This window comes from Erinaceus europaeus, chromosome 3, assembly GCF_950295315.1.
Source record: "Erinaceus europaeus chromosome 3, mEriEur2.1, whole genome shotgun sequence".
Classification (NCBI taxonomy): Eukaryota; Metazoa; Chordata; class Mammalia; order Eulipotyphla; family Erinaceidae; genus Erinaceus; species Erinaceus europaeus.
Window position 1 is genome coordinate 118,782,963 of NC_080164.1, and position 20,208 is coordinate 118,803,170.

Here is a 20,208-nt window from a genome sequence, read left to right on the forward strand (position 1 = left end):
TTTAAAAGAAGCTTCCTGGCAGGGGTACATAGCATAATGGTTATGCAAAGAGACTCTCATGCCTGAGACTCCAAAGTCTCAGGTTCAATCCCCTGCACCACCCCATAAACCATAGCTGAGCAGTGCTCTGGTAAAAAAAAAAAAAAAAAACCTTCCTGGGACCGGGTGGTGGTGCACCTGGTTGAGCGCACATATTGCAGTGTACAAGGGCCTGAGTTTGAGGCCCCGGTCCCCACCTGCAGGGGGAAGGCTTTATGAGTGGTGAAACAGGTTTGCAGGTGTTTCTTTGTCTCTCTCCTCTCTATCTCCCCATCGCCTCTCAGTTTCTGGCTGTCTCTATCCAATAAATAAATAAAGATAAAAAAAAAAATTTTTTTTTAAAAAAAGAAGCTTCATAACAAAGTTAGAGAACTTAGACCATGGACCAGGGCCCATGAGATAGGGCACATGTACACATGTATCCATAAGTTGGGAGAAAATATATACCATAAAAGGGCCCAACAGTCTGTAGTAACTCAGTAAGTGCAGCAAGAAAACAGAAAGATCTAAATAGGACACCATAAAGTACTTAATCAAATATTTTCTACTTAGACCTAGATACCCTCCTCACCTACTTCCTATTTCACTTCCCTCACCACTCTCAGTTGAATCCTTTCAGATAAAGTAAAGATTACAAAGGCTGGATTAGGGCAAGAGACCAGAATACTTTCATGATGGCCCTTTTTGGTCACTACCAGGCCACCCCATCATCCAGGGCCCTAGTCAGGGAATCCTTGGATTCCCACATAGATATGATGGGCCCAGATCTCTAACAGATCCCTGTCTGCACTGTCACTGGTCACTTCCATCAGGAACAACATCATAAACCCTCTTGGGGGGCCTGTACAGGACCTTGACCTCAATGCAGAACAACAGAGATAGAAACTACCCCACTCTTTGAAGGGAGGCTAAGTCTGTATACTCTGACACTCGAGGAAGACTGTTCCTGAAATGAGGGCAGACAAGAATGTTCCTAGTTATGACCATGGAATATGAGCTCAGACCAACAGGGATCCAGAGGTTGCACAGGTTCCTGTGCTAAATATGAATAGTCAGGGGCTCTAGGTCAAATCAATGGGGTTTTATAGTTAAAAGCATTTATATACTTTCCCCATATTTGGGAGCTACTCTCTGCCCTGACCCAGCTTTCTAGTTCTATTCCCAACTCTTGACATCATTTCCCAGACAATACTTTTAGCCCACCTGCATGTTAGCTGTGGGTCTCAGTCAAAAATTAGTAAAGTCATGGGCCCCTTGGAATATAACTAAAACAGACTACCTAGCTTTTGCCAACAGGACCCAAATTTCATTTGCTTTATTCTTGCTTTTTTGTTCCTGCTGATTAAATAGTTTTTGATTTGTATCTTAAGGCTTTTCAGCCACCAAGTTATAGATGCTATCATGACACCAACCTGACTTCCTTGGGCAGACAACTTCAAAACTGTGTCATGGAACCCCACTTCTCCAGAGCCCTGCCCCACTAGGTAAAGACAGAGACAGGCTGGGGTTTTGGATCAACAGATCAATACCCATGTTCAGCTGAGAAGCAATTACAGAAGCCAGATCTCCCACCTTCTGTACCCCATAAAGATCTTTGGTCCATGCTCTCAGAGGGATAAAGAATAGAAAAAATTTTTTAAATATTTATTTGTTTGTCTGTTTATTCTCTTTGTTGCCCTTACTGTCTTATTGTTGTTGTTATTGATGTCGATGTTGTTGGATGGGCCAGAGAGAAATGGAGAGAGTGTAGGGGAAGACAGAGAGGGGGAGAGAAAGATAGATACCTGCAGATCTGCTTCACCGCTTGTGAAGCAAATCCCCTGCAGGTGGGGAGCGGAGGGCTCGAACCAGGATCCTTATGCCAATCCTTGCGCTTTGTGCCACCTGCACTTAACCCACTGTGCTACCGCCCGACTCCCAGGAAACTTTCCAATAGAGGAGATGGCAGTGGAAGCTGTATAGAATTGTACTGTTTATCCCACAATCCTGTCGATCATTATTAAATCACTAATAAAAAAAAAAAACGGTTTTATAGACGGCTTGGTAAAAAGATACAACACTGCTAAACAGATAATTCGTTGCTCAATGTTTTAAAAAGAGGCAAACATGACTGTCAGGAGCAGTGGATTTATAGTAACAGCACTGAGCCCCAGTGATAACCCTGTAGTCAAAATAAATAAATTAATTAACCCATTTAATAAAAGGCGTAGAGGCCCAGTACCTTGTGTGTGTGTGGGGGGGGGTGGCAAGTAAAGGTTATTATTTGGGAGAGATGGAATATTATAACCCTGTGACAACAATTTTATAAAACAGCATGTCCCCTGTCAAATACATTACTAAAGGAAAAGGAAACAGTACAAGGATTTCCAATTTTCTTAAATTATATTATTTATTTTCCCTTTTGTTGCCTTGTTTTTTTATTGTTGTTGTACTTACTGTTGTTGTTGTTGTTGTTGCTATTATTGATGTCGTTGTTGGATAGGACAGAGAGAAATGGAGAGAGGAGAAGTCAGAAAGGAGGAATGAAAGAGAGGTGGGGACCCAGGGCTTGAACCGGGATCCTTACGCTGGTCCTTGTGCTTCGCACCACATGCGCTTAACCCGCTGCACTACCACCTGAACCCCTCAAATATTTTTTGAATTCAATCTAAAACTTAAAATTCAAATGGTGATGATAACAATAACTACCCATTGTCTTCTTGAACCCTAAGACAGCAGGAACCTCGCATTTCCACTATAGAGCCTATATTTCCCCCAGTCCTGGAACCTTAGGGTGGGGCCCACTTTTCTGCATGCTTCTCTCAATCCAAATCAAATAATATTGCATCAGCTGATCGCAACCTACTCAACGCAATGAGTGCCACCCCAGCATGCTTCACTTCAGACTGTGTCCAGAGACCTCAGGTGTGGAATGACAACCCTTCAGCTTCATCACTCGGGTGAGACCTTTCCTTTCATAGTATTCTCTAATTCCATTCCAGGTGTTCCACTCCCCAATAAAGTCCCCAAACCTAGATATAGTCCAGGTCCCCTGAGAAAGAGCATATGCTCACACATGCCCATAAGCTAGGGAAAAATATATACCTGAAAGCAGAAGTACACAAGAGCCTGCAGGGAATACCACCCAACACTTCATCTGCACTATTCCAGTCTTTAGGTCCATGGTCGTTCAACAATTTGTTTGGCTTTGTATGTTAACTCTCTTTTCAGCACCAGGTTCCAGATGCCAGCACGCTGCCGACCAGACTTCCCTGGACAGATGACCCCACCAAGGTGTACTGGAGCTCCACTTCCCCAGAGACCCACCTTACTAGGGAAAGAGAGAGGCAGACTGGGAGTATGGATCGACCAGTCAACACCCATGTTCAGTGGGGAAGCAATTACAGAAGCCAGACCTTCCACCTTCTACAACCCACAACGACCCTGGGTTCATACTCCCAGAGGGATAGAGAATGGGAAAGCTATCAGGGGAGGGGATGGGATATGGAGATCGGGTGGTGGGAATTGTGTGGAACTCTACCCCTCTTATCCTATGGTTTTGTTAATGTCTCCTTTCTTAAATAAAAAAAATAAATAAAAATTTAAAAAATTTTGAAAAAAAGAAAATCAAACGGTTTGAAAAATAACACTGAGGAAATTCTGCAGAATAGAAAGGCAAGAAGATGTTTAAATGAACCAACCAAGAGAGACAGTGTATACATAATTTCTAACGCCAAGAGACAATTATTTCCCAGACTGGAATGACATGTTGAAAACTGACACGATGGCCCAAAAGTGACTCAGGAAACAGCAAGTCCAGGTAGACAGTGGGGGTGACTGGGTCAGTCACATCAATGCAACCTCTTGGGCAGAAGCAGCAGAAAAGGGGCGGAAGAAGAATCTCCTCTAAGAGAAAGAATTGATCAATCACTAGATAATTTTGATGAATAAAAAAAGTTAACAATGGCTTTGTTGGTGCAGTTAAAAAAAATGCAGCCCCCAGCCATGACATCATCTCCCCAGACAATAACTTGGATCCCCCTGCATATCAGATTTCAGGCTCAGGCAAAAACAAACAAACACAATACTAGTATAGCTACAGGCCCTTTGAAATATAACTAAAATATGCCTCATAGCTATCTACAAAATGAAGGACTCCCCCCAACATTTCATCTGTACTATTCTAGCCTTTAGGTCCATGATTGGTCAACAATTTGTTTAGCCTTGTATGTTAACTCTCTTTTCAGCCACCAGGTCCCAGATGCTAGCAGGATGCGACCAGACTTCCCTGGACAGACAACCCCACCAATGTGCCTTGGAGCTCTGCTTCCTCAGAGCCCTTCCCCACTAGGGAAAGAGAAAGACAGGCTGGGAATATGGATCAACCTGTCAACACCCATGTTCAGCGGGGAAGCAATGACAGAAGCCAGAAATCCCCCCTTCTGCATCCCACAATGACTTGGGTCCATATTCCCAGAGGGTTAAAGAATAGGAAAGCTATCAGGAGAGGGGAGGGGATACAGAGGTCTGGTGGTGGGAATTGTGCGAAGTTGTACCCCTCTTATCCTATGGTTTTGTCAATGTTTCCTTTTTATTAAAAAAAAAAGGAAGCCATGTTTATGGAAAAGGATGTGAGTGAAAACGTAAGACAAACAACATCAGGCAATTCCACAATTCCCCTCTCTCTCTCTCTCTCTCTCTCTCTCACACACACACACACACACACACACACACACACACATCCCCTGACAGAATGACAGAGTCATTCATGAATCAAATGTTAATTAGCAACTCAGCTAATGTGATACAGTGATAATGAAACACAGCAGGACTCAGCCTGCCAGCTTTCTAAGAAAAAGTGAAAAGATAATGACTGCAAGTGAGTAATCAAGGTCCATGCATAAGGACCTGGGTTCCAGCCCATGTCCCCACTTGCAGAGGGGAAGCTTCAGAAGCAGTGAAGATGTGCTGTAGGTGTCTCCCTTTCTTCCTTCTGTCTCCCCCTCTATCTTTGTTCCCCTCTCAATTTCTCTGTTCTATCAAATAAAAGAGAGATTATAAAAGAAAGTGAGAAATCAGTATATATATACTATCATATATATATATGACACTGTAAGTATTTTATCAAACGGAGGCAAATACCAGGAGAACAGCAAGAGGAATGAACACTAGGCTTCTCTAGTGAAGAAGTGAAGACTCCCAGAGTGCGCAGAGACCGGCTGGCTGTTTTTGCTGACCTTTACATTTCATTTGTTTTCTTTTCTAATGCCATATGTGTTTATGACACTTTGATTAATATATATGTGACTTTAAAAAAGGGAAAATATGCCCAAAGCAATAAAGATGATTGAGGATAATAAAACTAATTCAGGAATGTGCCACTTCAGTATCTGGTTAACAATTCACTTTAGAGATCACACTCTCCCCTTCTATCTCTCCACCCCTCCCAACACACACTGGGCTTACTGCTGCAATCACTTGCTTGTGCTTTCCAAACACCCCCAGGTCACAAGATCCACCCCACCTGTGGGTCCGCCACCAGCCCTGCAAAGCCCAGATCATGTGACACCTTCTTCTGGCCTAAGACCCTTCTGACTCAAAAAAGACTCCTCTCTCTCTCTCTCTCTCAACCTCTCTTCACTCTGCAGATTCTGCCTTTCTGTGCACTTGCTTGATTTCCCTAGTTGAACTGTGAGCTCTCTGCCAGCAAGATGGCACCTTTTTTTTGGCATCATTTTTAGTATCAGCAATAAAGCACTATGCCTACAGCCTTCATCTCCATTCAAGGGTTGAAAAACATACTTAAACTGGATATGTCAACTAAGAAAGGTTAGCTGTTGCAACAAAAGCTGAACATGACAATAGGGAAAGATGATCATAGAAGGTTCATTAGAGTCTCTCCTTCACATAGAAATTTCCTAAACCAGTTCTTTGACAGAAACAAAAGGTTTCTGCAAAATGAACTTCAATAAAAAGCTTTTTTTTAAGTTTTTTTTTTTGTAAATAAATACCGGGATTTGGCATGTTGGTATGCTAATGAGGAAACTACCTAAGAATTTAAGACACCAGGAAGAATTAGAAACATCAGACAGCTCTAAAGAATTTTTTTCATTAAAAAAAAATTGGAACTGAGAAGATGGTGCAGTGGGACTGCATGGCACTTGCATGAAAGAAGTACCAAGTTCAATCATGGGAATCACCATCAGTCAGAGCAGGGCAGAGCAGTACTTTGGTCAAAAAAAAAATTAAACATTTTCTATAAATATGAAAGAATCTGAAGTATACTACTCTCCAACACAAGGGCAAGGAAAGACTGATAGCAGCAGATAGCAGCTAGAACAGATAGCTAGTGGAAGAGTGAGTTTAGCTCGAATGTGTAAAACACCACTGAACTGTGGTTACAGAATTCTGTCCTATAAAAGATGGAAAAGAGGGGGAGTCAGGCGGTAGCGCAGTGGGTTAAGCGCACATGGCACGAAGCACAAGGGCTGGCGTAAAGATCCCGGTTCAAGGCCCCCCGGCTCCCTGCCTGCAGGGGAGTCACTTCACAGGTGGTAAAGCAGGTCTGCAGGTGTCTCTCTTTCTCTCCCCCTTTCTGTCTTCCCCTCCTCTCTCTATTTCTCTCTGTCCTATCCAACAATGACGACATCAATAAAAACAACAATGATAACAACAATAAAGAACAACAAGGGCAACAAAAGGGAAAATAAATAAACACAAAATAATCAAAAGGGAATAAATAAATATAAGCTATTAAAAAAAAGATGGAAAAGAATAGTCCAGAAGGTGTGCAGTAGATAAAGTACTGGACTCACAAGCATGGGGTCCTGAGTTCAATCCCCAGCAGTGCATGTCTGGTTCTCTTTTTCTGCCTCTCTCATTAATAAATAGAATCTTAAAAAAAATAATAAAACCGGGAGTCGGGCTGTAGTGCAGAGGGTTAAGCGCAGGTGGCGCAAAGCACAAAGACCGGCATAAGGATCCCGGTTCGAACCCCGGCTCCCCACCTGCAGGGGCAGGTCTGAAGGTGTCTATCTTTCTCTCCTCCTCTCTGTCTTCCCCTCCCTCTCCCCATTTCTCTCTGTCCTATCCAACAACGACAACAACAATAATAACTACAATAATAAAACAACAAGGGCAACAAAAGGGAAAAAATAAAATATAAAAATAATAATAATAATAATAATAATAAAACCAAACATAAATAGAGCATAGAAAAGAGCCTCTGATGTGAAAAAAATCTAGACATGGGAGTCCAGCAGCAGCACAACGGACTAAGCTTAGGTGGCACAAAGCATAAGGACTGGCTTAAGGATCCCGGTTCAAGCCCCCGGCTCCCCACCTGCAGGGGAGTCACTTCACAGGCGGTGAAGCAGGTCTGCAGGTGTCTATCTTTCTTTCCCCCCTCTGTCTTCCTCTCCTCTCTCGATTTCTCTCTGTCCTATCCAACAATGACATCAATAACAACAATAATAATTACAACAATAAAAAAAAGCAAGGGCAACAAAAGGGAAAATAAACAAATATTTTTTAAAAATTTAAAAATCTAGGCACATTCAGTTATCAGATAACCTCCTCTTCTAGACATTATAATTTGAAGCTCCATGACTTTATTTCAAGTAAGAAATTTGGTGTAGATTGTGACACAGTCAAAAACATTGATGGACCATAGCATCGCCCACTGCTCCTGAAGTGTCTCCTTTGCATGGTGTTCCCATGTGATAGCTGGGCATCGGAACCCAGGTCCAACACTAATAACATACATGCTCTACTGGATGACCAATCTCCTGTCCCTAAGGGCCCAGGCTCTGGGCACTCACCAGGCCCTCAGAGGGGCTTTGTGTTCTCATGTTCTGGCCAGATGGACACACGTCCTCCTGCCTATGTGAGGGGAGAGCCCACAGCAGCAACACAGGAGGCAGCTCAGTAGCCTCTAGGCCGTGCCATGGCAGGTGGTGATCCAGGTGGAGGGGGCGCTCCTGGCCGCTGAGCTCCGGCTGGAGTGGGGGCAGCTCTTTTCCCTGGGTGCTGGGGTGGCTTCTGAGGAGGGGACAGAGCCAGGGAAGCTGATGCATAGGGTGTTGTCAGGCACCAGTTGCGGGCAAGGCTGGGGGTGGACACAAAGATGGGTACACTAGAGCACTTTGGGTGTTTGCTAGGCTCCTGGGCCTTGTCTTCCGCCCAGGAGCTGATGCCCAGGGCAGGTGGGGAAGACAGGCACCTCCTCTTCTTCCTCTTCCTCCTCTTCTATGTGGGGTGACTGGGAGAGATGGGCTGGCCAGTGGCGGAAGGCTCACAGATAAGGGCTTCCAAGTACACTTCCATAGGCCTTGGGTCACCCACGGGTGGATCGTAATCTGTGGCCACTCCATTTGCTCCTGGGGGGTCAAAGTCGAGCATGCCATCCATAAGGTGTAGCAGCTAAGGGGAAAGCCTGTGCTTCTTTCTGAAGGGATTCCTGGATTGTGGTGTCTCTAGTAGTAGGTGTTCTTTAACCATCTCAGAAAGCACCATCCCCAGGCTCCATATGTCCACCCCAGGCCCATAGGTGGCCCCCATCATCATCTTGGGTGCCATGTAGGATACTGTACCACACATGTTTTCCACAGGCTGTTGTAGAAAACTGACACTCAGGGAGTTGGGCGGTAGCCCAGCGAGTTAAGTGCACGGGGCGCAAAGCGCAAGGAACGGCATAAGGATCCCGGTTCGAGGCCCCGGCTCCCCTCCTGCAGGGGAGTCCCTTCACAAGCAGTGAAGCAGGTCTGCAGGTGTGTATCTTTCTCTCCCCCCTCTGTCTCCCCTCCTCTCACCATTTCTCTCTGTCCTATCCAACAATAATGACAACAATAATAACTATAATAATAAAACACCAAGGGCAACAAAAAGATAAAATAAAAAATAAATAATAAAAATAAATAAATTTTAAAAAAAAGAAAAGAAAACTGACACTCAGACCAAAATCGGTGATCATTACTTTATCCAGACTCTAGAAGAATGTTCTTGGGCTTCAGGTCTCTGTGAGTAACTCCTTTGGAGTGGCAATATTGCATAGCCGACACCAACTGGCAGAACATCCCTCTGGCCTCCTTCTCTCTCATGTGCCCACTCTGCCAGAGATAATCTCCCAGGTCTCCCTCCCTCACATAGGGCATGACCAGGAGCAGCCTGTCTTTCTCCTCAATGGTGCCGAGCAGTGGCATGATGTTGGGGTGGGCCAAACGTTGCCTGATGCAGAGTTCCTGCTGCGCCATCCAGGCCTAGGGGCCTTACCATCTTCATCTTATGGATCACAACTTCCTCTCCACTGCAGAGATTGTGGGCCAGCATTGTGACAGAGAAGCTACCGGCCCCAATGGTGCCCAGAACACAAAAGCTCTCTGTGACCATTCCCTCTCCTAGTGGGTACTAGACCTCATTAAATGCTTTTTATGCATGATGTGAGGTGGTGGTCTAGTTTCTTTTTTTTTTTTTTTTTTTTGCATGTGGTTGTCCAATTCACCCAACACTATTTGTTAAAGAGACTTTCTTTTCCTCATTTGACAGTTTTGGCCTCTTTATTGCATATATGTAGGGCTTAGTTCTGGGTTCTCTATCTTGTTCCATTGGTCTGTATGTTCATTTTTATTCCAAATACCACATTGATTTTTTTTTAAAAAAATTTATTATCTTTATTTATTTATTGGATAGAGACAGCCAGAAATTGAGAGGGAAGGGGGTGGTAGAACCAGAGATGAACAGTCTTCTGTTAAAGAAGGAGGAGGAGAGGAGGAAGGAGGAGGGAGGAGGGAAGCGGAGGAGGAGGTAGAATAGGAAGAGAGAAGAAAAAAAAAAGAAGAAATAGAAAAGAAGGGACAATGAAATAACTCACTTGGATAGTGTGCTGCTTTGCCATGTGTGCATGACCCAGGTTCAAGCCCAGCTTTGGTGCTGTGATCTCTTTCACTTTCTTTCTCTACCTCTCAGGAAAGAAGGGAGGAAGGGAGCATGGAGGGAATTCTCTAGTCCTTTAACTGCAGACTCTGGTCCCAAAACATCAAGACTTTCAAATTTTGTGTCTGAGACATTCAGATACCCCCCCCCCCCCCAGCCTAGAAACTGCATTCATAACAGCACTCACAATCAGCTGAGCATCAATTCAGGGGAGACCTCGAGGTTTCAGGTGAAACAGCAAGAGAGTGGGAATAAAGACACTACAAAGGCCTAAAAGGATGTCTTGTGTTTGCATGTGTAAGTATGTTAGGCTCCTCGTGTGGGCAGAAGTGCTGTACTCACCCCACAGCAGCTGGAGGAGGCGCGGCTGCAGCGTGGCGGGCACCAGGCGCTCAGGCAGCTCCCGCAGGAAGAGCTTTAGCAGGCTGGCCGCTGCGCTCACCTCACCGTCCCCACCAGGCTCCAGGGTCGCTCCACGCTCCAGTGTCCACCGCAGCCGCTGCACCGCCTTCATGCTGCCGCTCACCCGGAACAGGCCCTCCTGGCCCAGCCCTGCAGCACAAAACAGACAAAGGCCACAGGCGTCAGGCGCACCACTCAGCAAGCACCCAGGGCCGCTCTTCTGGTCCAGTGCTGGACAAAGCTCTGGCATTTGGTAAGAAACGTTTTCTTAAACTAGCCATGTCTACTACCTATTGCATATAATGGAAAAGATCTTATGTAATTGCCACAGAAGCTGACCCCATGCAGGATTTGGACACATATCACATCACTGTATGGTGTCGTGGTGGTGCCCCAGATATAATGCATGTGTTACCATTCATAAGGACCAGAGTTCAAGCCCCTAACCGCCACCTACAGGGAGGAAGCTTCACTAGTAGTGAAACAGTGCTGCAGGTGTCTCTCTCCTCCATTTATCACTCCCTTCTCAATTTCTGTCTTTATGTTAAAAAAAAAAAAGAAAAAAGAATTAGGAGGAAGAAAGGAGGATGGGATGGCCACCAGATGAGCCCCAAAGATGACCCTGGTTGAAAAAAACAAATCAACCACTATGCTGAGAAATTTCATTTATAAGATCTATAGTTACGGGGATTGGATGGTAGCACAGCGGGATAAGCACACATGCAGAGAAGCAAGGACTGGCATAAGTATCCCGGTTCAAGCACCCAGCTTCCCACCTGCAGGGAGGTCGCTTCACGAGTGGTGAAGCAGGTCTGCAGGTGTCTATCTTTCTCCCCCCCCCCCTCTGTCTCTCCTCCTCTCTCTATTTCTCTCTGTCCTGTTTAACAACAACAGCAATGACAACAATAATAATAATAACAACAACAACAAGGGTAACAAGGGCAACAAAATGGGAAAAATGGCCTCCAGGAGCAGTGGATTCACTGAGTCCCAGCAATAACCTTGGAGGCAAATAAATAAATAAAAAGATTACACAGGTCTTCTATAGCAACTGAACATTTGAACATTTCAAGAACTTTTTTTCAATATTTATTTATTCCCTTTTGTTGTCCTTGTTTTACTGTTGTTGTAGTTATTATTGCTGTTGTTATTGATGTCGTCGTTGGACAGAACAGCGAGAAATTGAGAGAGGAGGGGAAGTCAGAGAGGAGGAGAGAAAGATAGACACCTGCAGACCTGCTTCACCACCTGTGAAGTGACTACCCAGCAGGTGGGGAGCTGGGGGCTCGAACCGGGATCCTTACACCAGTCCTTGTGCTTTGTGCCACCTGCGCTTAACCCGCTGTGCTACTGCCTGACTCCCAAGAACTTTTTAAAAAATAAATTAAGTTTTTATTTATTTATTTATTTATTTTCCTTTTTGTTGCCCTTGTCGTTTAACATTGTTGTGGTTATTAATGCCGTTGTTGTTGGATAGGACAGAGAGAAATGGAGAGAGGAGGGGAAGACAGAGAGGAGGAGAGAAAGACAGACACCTGCAGACCTGCTTCACCGCTTGTGAAGCAACTCCCCTGCAGGTAGGGAGCCGGGGGCTCGGACTGGGATCCTTACGCAGGTCCTGGCGATTTGCACCATGTGCGCTTAACCCGCTGCGCCACCGCCCGACTCCCAGAACTTTTTTTTTTTAAGGCAGAGACAGAGAACAAGAAAGAAAGAACACAGCCCGTTCTTCAATGCAGTGGGGGCTAGGCTTGAGCCTGGGTTGAGTACATGGCAAAAGAGCACACTATCCAAGTGAGTTACTCTGGAAGCCCAAGAGCTATTTCTAGAAAAGTGCAGGCATTTAAGAAATTTCTGAACTCTATAATGACTGCCACAGTAGCTGAAGGAGAAAGCAGTATTTCTTCAGTAACCACTACTCTATAGCACTCTAGGGCTCTAGAGCCTCTCTCCCTCTCAGGAAGGAAGGGAGGAAGGTAGCACAGAGCAAAGCCCTGGGGTCAGCAGGGGCCTCATTTGGCAGAGTGCATCCAGTGCCATGCGCAAAGACCAGCCCCAACCTATACACAAGAGCACCTTCACGGTACAGGTGTCATGAGTGGGGTGGAGCTGCGATGTCTCCTTCTCTGTCTCTCAGCCTCTATCTAGAGGAAGGGGGTGGGGAGACTGATTGTGAAATTTCTTATAACTCTAGAAATGGACCTACCCTATGACCCAACAATTCTTTTCCTGGAGACATATCCTAAGGAAACAAGCACATCTGTCCAAAGAGATCTGTGTATAACCAAGTTCATAGCAGCACAATTTATATTAGCCCAAACCTGAAAGCAACCCAGATATCCAACAACAGATGAGCTAAGAAAGATGTGCTGCATATACAACAGATGAGCTAAGAAAGATGTGCTGCATATACAACAGATAAGCTAAGAAAGATGTGCTGCATATACACAATGGAATACTACTCTGATGTTAAAAATGACGGAGTCACCTCCTTCACCTCATCTTAGAAGGAACCAGAAGGAATCATGTTAGGTGAGATAAGTCAAAAAGAGAAGGATGAATACTGGATGTTCTCACTCATAGGTGGAACTTAAACAAGGTTAGAAAGGAAGAACACAAAGTGAAACTTGTACTGAGTGGGGTGTATTGCTACAGACGGACTCTGGGGAAGGAAGACAGGGAGAGGGAGCAGAAGTAGACTTAAATTGTACTGTAATTCATGACCTTCTTTCCCCCCCCCCATAAAAATGATAACAGACAGATGGCCAGGAGCAGTGGAGTCATGTAGGCATTGAGTCCCAACAATAAATCCGATGGCAGAAACAAACAAAAAAAAAAGGCTGGAAACCTTCCAATATCTGTGTGTCTGCCTCTGTCTTTTCTCTCTACGTGTAAGTACTGTGCACTAACGAACTGTGCCACTGGAGCTCCATTTGTCTCTCTCTGTCATAAAAATAAATAAATACTAAGAGGGCATTGGGGACCCAGTGCATGAGCTTGTGGTGGGAGTGGTGTGCAGACACCTGCTATGGGGAGATAAGAGAGATTGTGCTTATGAGACAACAGCTGTCTTGTCAACCATTATTCCCCCTAATAAAGTGATCTAGAAAAGATCCAGTGGTGTGGCTGGGGGGCTATCTCAGGTGTCCAAAGGGCCTGGGTTCAATCCTGTGCACCACCAAACACCAGAGCTGAGCAGAGCTCCAGTCTCTCTCTCCCTCACAGATGTTCTCATTTTCATAGAAATACATGAATTAAGGGCCAGTAAAACAGCTCGCTTGAATAGTGGATTGTGCACCAGGTTTGAGCCTGGCCCTCCAGGCACTGGTCTGTTTCACTTTTTGCTTCCCTATCTCTATCTGAAAAAAAAAAATTTTTTTTATAAATGACAGGGGCCAGGTGGTGGCGCACCTGGTTGAGCACACGTTACAATGTACAAGAACCCAGGTTCAAGCTCCACCCCCATCCCCACCTCCAGGGGGAAAGTTTCATGAGTGGTGAAGCAGGGCTGCAGGTGTCTCTCTGTCTCTCTTTCTCTCTCTCTCTCTCTATTACCCCCCTCCCTCTCAATTTCTGGATGTCTTTATCCAATAAACAAATAAAGATTATATATATTAATGTTAAGACCTGCTCTGTTCTCTCAGTCAAGACCAGGTGAATGGGTGCTTGCTGGGTCAGCAGAGAAGATGAGAGGGAGTGCCCCCTGCAGACTCTCCAGAGCAGCACAAGCAGTAAGGAAGGTCAGGCCAGGTGGCCTGACTTTACTCTCAGTTTCAGGGCCTCCCATTTCTCTGGGCCTTTTCCAACCTTTCCAATGCTCTCTTCCTCATTCTGTCTTCTCCAGATGTTTTGTTTCTTTTTGTTTCCTGTTTAAAAGCATTTTACTGATTAGACACAGGAAGGGAAATGGAGAGCTAAGAACAAAGGTGGGCAAAGTGTACACTCCTTGGAGGGCTGGGGGCTAGAAGAGAAAAACTTTTTTTTTTCCTTAAAGTCTTCTTTTCCTTAAAGAGGGTCTCAAAAGCATTATGTGTCAGAACCCACAGTCTCAATCTGCTCCTGACTTGAGCTGAGAAGCAGGGATAGGACAACCTCAAGAAAGGTAGGAACATAAGGCCAGTGAAATAGTTCACTTGGGTAGTATGCTACTTTACCAGGTACGCTATCCAGATTCAACCCCGGCCCCACACTGCAGTGCAGGAAGCTTCAGTGTTGTGGTCTCTCACACTTTCTCTCTGCATCACTTTCTCTCTCTCTCTCTCTCTCTCTCTCTCGTTTCTGAAAAAGTCATCCCAGAGTGGTGAAATGATGTCAAGAAAAAAAAAATGTTTGGCAGGTAAAAATCTAAGTGTTTAGGTCCAAGAGTTAATGCAGGGTTAATAAAATGGAAAAACGAAATAGAGTCATAAATGTCAAGTTCAAAGCAAAGACAGTATGTTGGAGCATTAAGTGGAGGGAGACATAAGGTACTGGAGGTCTCAAGAGGGCCACGGTAGCGGTAGGTAAGATAACAATAGAGAGGGCTTCAGGAAACCACATTCTACTGGAAGATACCACACACAGTGATCACACCAGAAAAGCAGCGGAAAGGAAAGAAGCTCTTCAGAGGTGAGTTGGTAATGTGGTGCAAAAGTGACTTGTGAAAGGGGGAGGGATGAAAGTAACTTTTAAGGCTTAAAAGTTAGGGATTTTGGAAGAGGCTCCAGGAAAGTGTGCTTAACCCGCCCAACCTGGCTCCAGGAAAGTGAAGGTCAAGTAGTGATGGGGGTGGAAAGGGAGGAAGGGACTGGTTTGGGAAGAAACATAAGGATTCAAACTCAAGTGTGTTGGGTTCAAGGACACAGAATACCAGGTAAACACGAGTAGCAGGTGGGGAGAGATGCTGAAGATAACAGAACCAGTCACTTTAAGTCAAAATAGCCCCAGAGCTCAACAGGCCATTCTCCTTCTGGAGAACCACTTGGTAAACTTTAGCAGTAGTGCAAGAATTAAAGTCTACTGGAATTTTCTAGATGAGAGATGCTTATATTATCCCCCCCTTTTTTTTATCATCTCCTGCTAATTGCTCTTTCTTATATATAAAAAAAAAAAAAAAACAGGAAGAAAACAGCCTTTCATTCAGCTTTGTCGACGTGCCGAAGGTTAATTTTGTTTTGTAACTTGATAAAATATTTCACAAATCCTCTAAATCAACAAATACTTAATGAGCACCTGGCACTCCATGAGATACTAAGAAAATCAACTGTGAGAAAAACACCCAGCACTACCATTTTCCTTTTGAGGAGTTTGCAGGCAGGAAAAGCTTACCCTCTCTCACAAGCACTTACTATCAGCTGAGAACACTATCAAAAGTTGCTCTAAATTTTACCTCCAATTATGACAAGAAGTATTTGTGAAACTAGAGGCCAGGTATGGCATACTCGGTAAAGTATACATGTTAACCTGCAAAGATCCGGGTTCAAGCCCCTGGTCCTCACCTGAAGAAAGGAAGCTTTGCCAGCGGTGAAGTAGTGCTGCAGGCATCTCTGTCTCTCCTACTATATCTCTCCACCTCCTCTCAATTTTTGCCTCTATCCAAAAAATACATGTATTGATAACATATTAGAAAATACATGTTCCATGTTCATGGTTGGAAGAATTAACATTATCAAAGTGAATATACTACCCAAAGCCATATTAAATGTAATGCTATTCCCATCAAGATCCCAACCACATTTTTTAGGAGAATAGAACAAATGCTACAAATGTTTATCTGGAACCAGAAAAGATCTAGAATTGCCAAAACAATCTTGAGAAGAAAGAAAAGAACTGGAGGCATCACACTCTCAGATCTCAAATTGTATTATAGGGCCATTGTCATCAAAACTGCGTGATACTGGAACATGAATAGACACACTGACCAGTGGAATAGAATTGAGAGCCCAGAAGTAAGCCCTCACACCTATGGACATCTAATCTTTGACAAAGGTGCCCAGACTACTAAATGGGGAAAGCAGAGTCACTTCAACAAATGATGTTGGAAAAAATGGGTTGAAACATGCAGAAGAATGAAACTGAACCACTATATTTCACCAAATACAAAAGTAAATTCCAAGTGGATCAAGAACTTAGATGTTAGACCACAAACTATCAGATACTTAGAGGAAAATATTGGCAGAACTCTTTTCCACATAAATTTCAAAGACATCTTTAATGAAACAAATCCAATTACAAAGAAGACTAAAGCAAGCATAAACCTACGGGACTACCTCAAATTAAAAAGCTTCTGCACAGCAAAAGAAACCACTACCCAAACCAAGAGACCGTTCACAGAATGGGAGAAGATCTTTATATGCCATAAGACAAGAGGCTAATAACCAGAATATCTAAAGAGCTTTCCAAACTCAACAACAAAAAAACAAATAACCCCATCCAAAAATGGGGGGAGGACATGGACAGAATATTCACCACAGAAGAGATCCAAGAGGCCGACAAACACATGAAAAAATGTTACAAGTCTTTGATTGTCAGAGAAACGCAAACAAAGACAACAGTGAGATACCACTTCACTCCTGTGAGAATGTCATACATCAGAAAAGGTAACAGCAGCAAATGCTGGAGAAGGTGTGGGCTCAAAGTAACCCTCCTGCACTGCTGGTGGGAATGTCAATTTGTCCAACATCTGTAGAGAACAGTCTGGAGAACTCTCAGAAGGCTAGAAATGGACCTACCCTACGATCCTGCAATTCCTCTCCTGGGGATATATCCTAAGGAACCCAACACACTCATCCAAAAAGATCTGTGTACACATATGTTCTTAGCAGTAAAGTTTGTAATAGCCAAGACCTGGAAGCAACCCAGGTGTCCAACAATAGATGAGTGTCTGAGCAAGTTGTGATACACACACACACACACACACACACACACACACACACACTGGAATACTACTCAGCTATTAAAAATGGTAACTTTACCTTTTTCAGCCGATCTTGGATGGCCCTTGCAAAATTCATGTTAAGTGAAATAAGTCAGAAACAAAAGGATGAATATGGGATGATCTCACTCTCAGGCAGAAGTTGAAAAACAAGATCAGAAGAGAAAACACAAGTAGAACCTGAACTGGAACTGGCGAATTGTACCAAAGTAAAAGACTCTGGGGTGGGTGGAGGAAAGAATATAGGTCCAAGAAGGATGACAGAGGACCTAGTGGGAGTTGTATTGTTATGTGGAAAACTGGGAAATGTTATGCATGTATAAACTACTGTATTTACTGTCAAATATAAGACATTAATTCCCCAATAAGGAAATTTAAAATAAAAAAGAAAATATAAACACTTAGCAACCAGCATGGCTCAGGCCTAACCACGGCAGTATCAGTCAGTGTGTGCTAGACAGTTTCTCAGATGGCCTCAGAGGTTTCCAAGTCCTGTATTCACACCCCTTCCTTGAGGGAGGGTGATGCCAACTGATCTACTTCTAACCAGCTATGCTTAGTACAGTGCAGGGTGAGTTTCTGATCTCAATTTTGAGGTCATGCTGTGAAGAATGATGTCTATCTTGCCTCCTTCCTCCTCCCATGCCCACCCCTACCCCCACCCCGTCTATCTGTCTGTCTCTCTCCTAATCTTAATTCCGAGCTCATGTTATGGAAGACTGATGTCTACTTTACTTGCCTCTCCCACTTTCCCTCTCTGTTCACTTACTCTGATGAATCAGTGATAGTTGATTCTTTTTTTTTTAATACTTACTTATTTATTCCCTTTTGTTGCCCTTTTGTTCTATTGTTGTAGTTATTACTGATGTTGTTATTGATGTTGTCATTGTTGTATAGGACAGAGAAATGGAGAGAGGAGGGGAAGACAGAGAAGGGGGGAGAAAGAGAGATACCTACAGACCTGCTTCACCGCTTGTGAAACGACTCCCTACAGGTGGGGAGCTGGGGGCTTGAACTGGGATCCTTACACTGGTCCTTGTGCTTTGCACCACGTGCGCTTAACCCGCTGTGCTATGCTGTATGCCGGACTCCCAGTGATAGTTTGTTCTACCAGTCACTTATGGGCTAGTGAATGTTTAAGGGAATGGGGCTGGGGCAGGGGGGTTCTGAACCATACCTGGTAAGTAACTGAGCTCCTCAAGTCAACAATCAGCAAGGAACTGAGTCATGTTAAGCAGACTTTAAGTGTACTTGGAAATGAACTTTTCCCCAGTTGATCCCTGATAGGAATGTTGTCTCAGCCAATAGCAAAATTGCAGTCTTATAACAACTGGACAGCATGGAACTGATGAGGCAGGAGACACAGTTTAAGCCATATACCTGGATTCCTGACTTCCAGTAACTATGAGTTAATACTCACATTTTAATCTGCTGTGAATTTGGGGTAACCTGACACCATTTCTCTTCATACTGTAGAATAACAGTAGTAATGAGGGCAGCTCTAGCTTAGCTGTTTCTAAGGCATTCAATGTCTACACCTACTAGACAAAATTCAACCTATAACTTCATACTGGCATGTTGGTATGCTTCTAAATTCTGCTTCTAAAACCCCTTCTGTTACATTGCTTGACGTTGTGGTCTATTTACATGGTCATTCTGTTACATTGGTTTAATCCTCGCTCCCCCTGCCTCTGGGACATTTGGTTTAATCCTCGCTGGTTCGCGCTTCTTCCTTCTCCCCGCATGGTATTGTATGTATTTCCTTTGTTCCTGACTCTTCTGCCGGAGGAGAGAGATGGAGGACAGAATTGGGTTGTGATTAGATTAGATTAGTTTTTTGGACAGCATCCTGGCTCGTGAATAAAGATTGAACTGCGTTCTCAGCTCAGCCATGAGTCTCTGGTCGTCTCTGTCTCCTGCCCGCGAAGCCAGCCCGGCAAAAACGACACTGGCATCAAGCATACAACACCAATAAAATGATTCTAGAGCCCAGGTGGTGGCACAGCAAGTAGAGTACACACATAACTATGCCAGAGGGAGTGGGTTAAAGCTCTGTGTCCCTCACCTACAGGGAAGACACTTCACAAGTGGTGGAGCAGTGCCACAGGTGTCTCTGTTCTCTACCTTTCAATCCAAAAAGAAAAGAAATGAATGACTACCAAGAACAGTAAAGTCATTGTGCAAGCAATAAGCCTCAGTGATATCCCTGGTGACAAATTAACTATCAATGACAATAAAATCAATAGGGCTAGAGAGACAGCATAATACAGTGATGCTAAAGACTTTTCATGCCTCGGGCTCTGAGGACCCTGGTTCAATGCCCAGTATCATCATAAGCCAGAGCTGAGCAGAGCTCTGGGTGTGTCTGTGTGTGTGTGTGTGTGTGTGTGTGTGTGTCCTTCCCTCTCCCCACTATTTTTCTCTCTGTATCTCTCACTCAAAAAAATGAAACAATGAATAAGATATATTTTTATTATTATTTATTTATTCCGTTTTGTTGCCCTTGTTTTATTGTTGTAGTTATTATTGTTGTTATTGATGTCATCATTGTTGGATAGGACAGAGAGAAATGGAGAGAGGAGGGGAAGACAGAGAGGGGGAGAGAAAGAGAGACACCTGCAGACCTGCTTCACCGCCTGTGAAGTGACTCCCCTGCAGGTGGGGAGTCGGGGGCTTCAACCAAGATCCTCACACCGGTCCTTGCACTTTGAGCCACGTGCCCTTAAGCTGCTGAGCTACCGCCCAACTCCCAGAATAAAATATTTTTTAAGTATAAAATAAATAGAAATTTTAAAAAATCTTGCCCAGGGCAAGACCTCGATCCTAAAAATGTCGAATGTTGCCTTATAATCCTGCCCCCACCTGGCTCGAGCCCACTTCTGGCCCTGGAAGTGACCCTTCGACCTGAGTTCCTGCTGCTTTTCAGCTTTCACCTTGGCTTTGTC

General features: G+C 44.2%; 1 protein-coding gene across 1 annotated transcript in view; it reads right to left on the reverse strand.

Annotated features, from left to right (window-relative positions):
- FAM13A (family with sequence similarity 13 member A) overlaps window positions 1–20,208 on the reverse strand; it is a 229,145-nt gene that overhangs the window by 189,983 nt on the left and 18,954 nt on the right. Inside the window, exon 3 of the mRNA XM_060188451.1 lies at window positions 10,291–10,500. Within this exon, the coding sequence (XP_060044434.1) occupies window positions 10,291–10,500 (210 nt within the window). The remainder of the gene's footprint in view (window positions 1–10,290; window positions 10,501–20,208) is intronic.